The sequence below is a fragment of the Montipora capricornis genome, chromosome 4 (assembly GCF_036669925.1).
Source record: "Montipora capricornis isolate CH-2021 chromosome 4, ASM3666992v2, whole genome shotgun sequence".
NCBI classification, from domain to species: Eukaryota; Metazoa; Cnidaria; class Anthozoa; order Scleractinia; family Acroporidae; genus Montipora; species Montipora capricornis.
The window spans coordinates 36,426,358-36,432,663 of record NC_090886.1 but is presented as its reverse complement, the minus strand read 5'-3'; the positions used below and the strand labels follow the sequence as shown (position 1 = coordinate 36,432,663).

The 6,306-nt window shown below is 43.6% G+C and overlaps 1 protein-coding gene across 1 annotated transcript in view; it reads right to left on the bottom strand.

The window, feature by feature from the left end:
- The window catches only part of LOC138046634 (latrophilin-like protein LAT-2), a 50,165-nt gene extending 44,065 nt beyond the window's left edge, over window positions 1-6,100 (bottom strand). Inside the window, exons 1-2 of the mRNA XM_068893236.1 lie at window positions 6,074-6,100; window positions 5,759-5,992 (exon numbers count right to left, since the gene is read on the bottom strand). Coding sequence (XP_068749337.1) covers window positions 5,759-5,882 — 124 coding nt within the window. The 5' untranslated portion in view covers window positions 5,883-5,992; window positions 6,074-6,100. The remainder of the gene's footprint in view (window positions 1-5,758; window positions 5,993-6,073) is intronic.
- Between the last annotated feature and the right edge of the window lie 206 nt (window positions 6,101-6,306).

Sequence of the window (6,306 nt, the reverse complement as noted above, 5' to 3'; positions counted from 1 at the left end):
TGGTATTATAAGGAAGAAATCTTCAACACCGACAAACACCAACACCTGATGAATTTGTCAATATGTTCTTCAAATGGGCTGACCCAACGAATGGACTAGGTCTTTACACAAATATCACGCAAAATCGCCTAAATATCTTTCCGGAAATTCTCAAAAAAATGTCTAAATACCCCAAAACATTTTCTAAATATCTCGAAAAATCCTCGAAATATCTCGAAATATCTCGTATTTTTGTTTTAAAAATAAACCGATTTTGAACCCCGTAGGCCAAAATTTTCCCCACCGGGAGCTGAAAAGTATGTCAGAGATTGTCTAAAACTAGTATTATGGAAATAAAGCAACTTTCAAAACAACATGGATGCAAAGTAGAAGTAGAAGTAGAAGGAGTAGACTCAGAGCCTGAAGAAGGTTCAGGCTCATTGTTTCCAGCATCCTCCATTTTGACAAATGGCTGCTAGTGATAGAATCACTAGAACTAGTGATATGGAATACATTATATTATTTAAGCGGGAAACGACTATTTCTAGCATAGAATCGCATAGAATGACAGAACTGAGTAATCTGTCAAGATAATAGCGAGGAAAAGCTGGAAAACAGCCAAAAAACTCTAAAAGGTTTTCTAAATACAGCTGTAAATATCCCAAAATTCTCTAAATATCTCCGAAACTTCTAAATATCTCAAAAAATATCCGGATATTTGTTTAAAGGCCTAGAATCGACAGAACTTTGCGATCCTTCCGTACATTAAAGGCATTACTGAGCCACTCACGCAAATCCGTAAGACTCACGACATTCAAGTCACTAACAAACCAACTAAAACTCTCCAACAGGAATTCCCTGCCCCCAAGTTTCGACCTCCTAGAGACGCTCAATGCAATGTTGTTTACAAAATCCCGTTCGTATCTTGTCCATGGAGTTACATTGGTGAAACAAAAAGATCATTCAGCACCAGGAAGAAAAAACATATCAGGAATATAAAACAATGTGCTAAAGGTTCTAACGTAGCAAAACATGCATGGACTTTTGATCATGTAATTGACTTTGATATAACTCCACGATTATTGACAAAGGATATAATCGCATTAGAAAGACACTTGAGTCATGGCATACGGCCAAAACTGTTGAGGCGGACAACAATTCATGCCCACTCCCTAGACGATACAACATTTTTTTAAACAAACACTAATCTTAACGCTTTTAGCATTCCTCCGAACATTCTTTCTACCCATTTTTAATTCATGCGTATCACATGTTTATATCCGTCGAAGACAGTAGACTGGCTGTCGAAAGCTCACATTTTAAATAATTTTTACCAGAGAACGCCGTTTTTAATTTTGACATTGTACCCAGAACTCACTCTGTTAATTCAATTTTAAAATGATATCCTGTAAAATATGAACTTGCAGCACGTTACCATCCTTGTGCCGCTTGATCTCAGGTCTGCTTTTGACACTGTTGACCGAAGCCCTCTTGACCAAAGGCACGGTGTTCGAAGGAGGTAAATCTCGACCGTGTCATTATTGTTACGCTGTGTGGCAACCGCGGTTCGATAGCATGAAACGTCGTGGGGTCAACTTCACCCAGGCATACCCGAAGTCGACGATCTTCAACAATGGTTTGGTTCGACACAAGGCAGGGTGTTGGTCTTGGACGATCTCATGAACGAAGGAGGCAACGACAAACGCGTGTTTGATCTCTTAACGCGTGAATCGCATCATCGAAACATCACGGTCTTGCAATTGTGTCAAGATCGGCTTCTACCTGGGAAATTTGCCAAGACCATTTCGCGGAATGCCATAGTGACGTCTCTGAGCTGTAGCATTTCATTTATGGGCAGCCAACTGAGTTCCTTAAGGACTGTGCCTACTATTGTTACTGCGCATACGTTCTGCGCATCTCAAGATACTAGGGTTTCCTATCGGTGATACTAATTCAGGGATATTTTTGCGCGGTTTAAAACTATCCGGAAAAAGTAGATCTTAGAAAGTACTTTTGGTATTCAAAAAGAAAATTAGGGGTAACCATGCATTTTCGAGAGATAATTAAGCTTCAATTGTTTACATTGTTTTGTAATTTAAAGCTTTTTACAAATATTATTCTTGAATTATCTTTGAAAAATGCGTGGCTACCCGCAATTTTCTTTTTGGATTTATATGGCACTTGTTAAGATCTACACTTTCTGCAAAATCATAAACCGGGGAAAAAACCTTTGAATTAGTTGGCACCGTGAAATGTGGTCATACTTTCTTTTGTCAGTTAATATTCTAGCAGCAAAGTTCTGTAATAGCTGCAGCTTGCGAATGTTCTGTTGTGTAGCTCCCGACCACACAGTTGAATAGTAGAACAGCTTACAAAATACCAAAGAATTCAGGATAAATAAAAGGTCGTCTTTCGTACACAGGTGTCCGACTCTGTTCATTTGGCACAGTTTTCCTAACAACGAGGATGATACGTAATCTATGTGTAATTAAACGATAGGTGGCTATCAAATATCACTCCCAAATCTTTGCAAGAGGGCGATGGAGATAACTCTTTACCAAGGAAGGAGATAGTAATACCACTCAATCTTCCAACCAACTGTCTTGTTCCAAAAAGCATGAACTTCGTTTTTTGAGGATTGATGAGTAGCCGATTAGTGCGACACCACTCTTGTTCAGGTCACCACTCTGTTAAGGTCTTGACCAATCTGACTAAGAACAGTTGACGTTGTCATTAGTTGCAAAGGATAAGAAAAGCTTTGTGTCATCAACATAAGACTCAACTGAGAAGATTTTGATAGCATCAGGTAAGTCATTCATATATAAACTGAGTAACACGGGTCCCGAGATGGAACCCTGTGGGACACCGTGAGTTACAGTTAATGGCAAGGATGTTGATATTCCAACGCGAGTAGTTTCTTTCCTTTCTGTAAGATAGCTTTGGAACCAATGTAGGGCATTCATAGATTTTCCTAAGATAGAATGACAGATGCTATCGAAGGCCTTACTTAAATCAATAAGTACCATGGCAGTAACTTTCATTTCGTCAATAGCATTGAAAAGGTGATCTGTGACCAGAAGGCTGAGGGTCTCAGTGGAATGATATCTCTTGTAACCACTTTGATGTTTGGTCAGGCGATTTTTGTCTGACAGGAAGGAAGTGCACTGTTGTAATACAAGTTTCTCAGCCACTTTGGATAGTACTGGGAGGAGCGAGATCGGCCTATTGTTATCTGGCACCTCATGGTCACCTTCCTTAAGATGAGGGACAACTTCAGCCTTCTTCCAAGCATGTGGAAAAATGGACGACTCCAACTCGCCCGATATCGTCCTCAACGCAAACCTCAACGACGTGGTAGCCGAGCCCAATATTTGAGTGACCATGGCTGCCCAGATCCCGTCCGGAGCGGGATCCATCCGAGATACGACCCCTCGCACGTTGTCGGCCGGATTAGGGACACCCAGAGGCCCATTGCTGGAGGAATTTAGTGAGACGCTGGCCAGCACCCTCCCCGGATCCCAACAAGTTGTTTTGTGAGCTGGGACTCGACCCCCAAGGACTCGACACTAATGTCCTCGTGTCTCAACGGGATTTGATGATACGTCCGTTGTTGGATGGAAGTATTCCCCCCGAATAAAGGGCTCAGATTCAACGCGATTAAAGTATTTCCGTACAAGATTTACAAGATTATGCGGCCAGTGGTCCTTTGACCCGTTCGACCGTGGGACAGAAACAACCTCGTCAGAGACCTCTGCCTCCTTCCCCTCCTAGCAGTGGAGGCAGTAGCAGGCATAACAGGGACCGTCGTCGTCGGGGACGCGGCGGCGGTTGCGGTTTCCCCGGGGGAGGCCACGGTGGCGGCGGTTCTCCCGGAGGCGGCAGCGGACCACCCAGTGGGAGTAGCGGTGGGAGCAGAGGCAATGGTCGTGGACGACGTCGGATGAGTCAAGACAGGTTACGATGTCAAATGGATCTCTTGGCTCAAGATGCCCGACAACGCACCCATGGACGCCAGATTCGGAACATCACGCATCCCAATACGTTCACCACCGTCTACGAAGATAGACGTCGTCTTGGGTCAGTAACCCATAAAAAGGCGAGAGGTGTATCTCCAAGGATCCATTCTTCATTATGCCCAAAATCCAAAGGCAACGATGCCTTGCCAGGCCGCGACAAGGTAGAGGGAAACGACAACGACGACAAGACGGAGGCATCCTGCCTTCGTTAGCACTGGCCATTTCCGGTCTAATAGCTGCGGGGAATGCGGCCAGGTTGAGAAACTTTCATTAAAAAACACCTTTTCTAGCTTCCAACACCCGCCGTATCTAGAGTTTAAATCTTTCCCACTTCCCTTCCCCTCTCCACCTTTCAATGTTGACTGTTTAAGTTTGCAACATTTTTTTTGTCTTGCTAGCAACACTGATAAGGTAGGGAAGGGGGGGGGGGGGGGGGGGGGGCAGTGTGAGAGGTAATAGGTAAATTTATAACGCCCCAAGAAGGTGAAATGTCTCCACTATTTTTGTTGTAGCATTGTGTGCAACGATGAGAACCGTGCCGTGGCGCATTCGGCGACAAATGCCCTACCTGTGCACTTTCCTACAAGACCTGACCACGCCACCGGTGGATCAATGACACCGTCTTCTCTTGGATGTCTGAGATCAGATGATCGAGGCATTGCAGTTAGCCGACGGGGTGTTACACCGAAGGTTTCTCCTATCGCGATATAGGCGTCCCAAATTCACGGCCACTCTAGGTGACCAAGGGACGCGGCCGCGTTTAAGACTCGCTCTGACCACTCGTTGAATTTGATCCTGGCAGTCCCTGGTTCAGCCTCTCGGCTGAACTTGTAACTGAGTACTAGCCAACTGGTTTGAATCCGGCCACTTGGAAATCTTAAAGTTGTTGTTCTAGATCTGTCCGTTTCACTGGCCGTGAAAAGCACCGATCGGGGAATGGTCAACTATGTATATTATTTGCTCCAAAAACGTTTGCTCTTCAAAGACCGTTGAAATTGAATAAAATTGGTACAAAAACCCTAAAGGAAGCAGACAGTAAGGTTTTTAACAAAAACAATTAGATCAGCTTTCCTTCTTAATTGGGGGGGGGGGGGATGGGGGATGGGGGATGGGGGTGGGGGTGGTTGAACAGTCAGCACTTTGCCCCATTTTGCATTGAGTCAAAACCCGGACTCTGGTTTCCATAGATACATCAGTTGAACTCAATTAGGAGCAGAACGGGGACGTCCCTTAGCGACGGCGGGTGCATGAAAAATTCTTACAAAGAAATCAAATAAGAGCAGAATCCAGTCTTTCTGCTTGCTTTCCTTTTATCAACTAACGTGCCTATCCTGTGGCTAATAAACACCTCCCAGATAAAAGGTACAACAAATTATCTACGGGTAGCACCTTACGACTTTACTTTATTTAACAATTATTCGCAGAAGACGAGATGAATATTCGTCTCGGTTTTTATTCACCGATATTCGCCGAGCCCGAGGTGAATAATTGTTTTAGTATAATTACATAGGTGATTATTTGAAAAAAATATGCTGTTTCTTTAAAACAATTATTTTTTTCGTCTGTCACTTCGACAAGAACGAGTCGAATATTCAACTTAAGCAGGTGCGACTCGACAGTTCAAGTTGTTCTATTTTTCTCGGGAGTCAGTGAGTTTTTACCCTTGGCACCTGACGCATTCTCCTCCAATCGAAAACGTATTTGAGTTTAGAGGTATAACAAATCAATTCAATTGCTATCACTCGACTAAAGTATTTACTTACCTTTTTTGCACCGTCTTGCTATGGGTTTTAGCCATCTTGGTGCTCTGGCTCTACCCATACACAGAACAGATATATTGCAGTGTTTAACGCAGTGAGGGGATTGGGATTTATTTCCCTCTGTCATTAACCCTATTGGTAGATAACGGTCAGGAATTGCATCATTTGACGGCGTGTCGCAGACATTTTGTCGTTGAGCGCTGACTCCACCACAACAGCATACTGAGGATGCAAAACCTTGAAAATAATATGTTCGTAAGATTGACTCGGAAATGTGAGTGAAATGTGAAATAATGTTGAAGAATGTTTAAGTCTTACCGAGATTCCAATCATAACATCTTCTGTCAGCAGCTGAAAGAGAGGTACCAAAAGTCCTTCTTAGCTAAGGCACTGATGTCTCCTCCCTCCCCCTTCCCCCCCCTAATTTAAAGTTCACCCAAACTTTGTTTATTGTATTTGTTGGCAAGGGGGCTGGAGTGGCAAGCGTGCTAGGGAGCATGAATCCGGGATGTTCTCACATGCTTATGTGTTCTCATATTTGTGCATAGCGC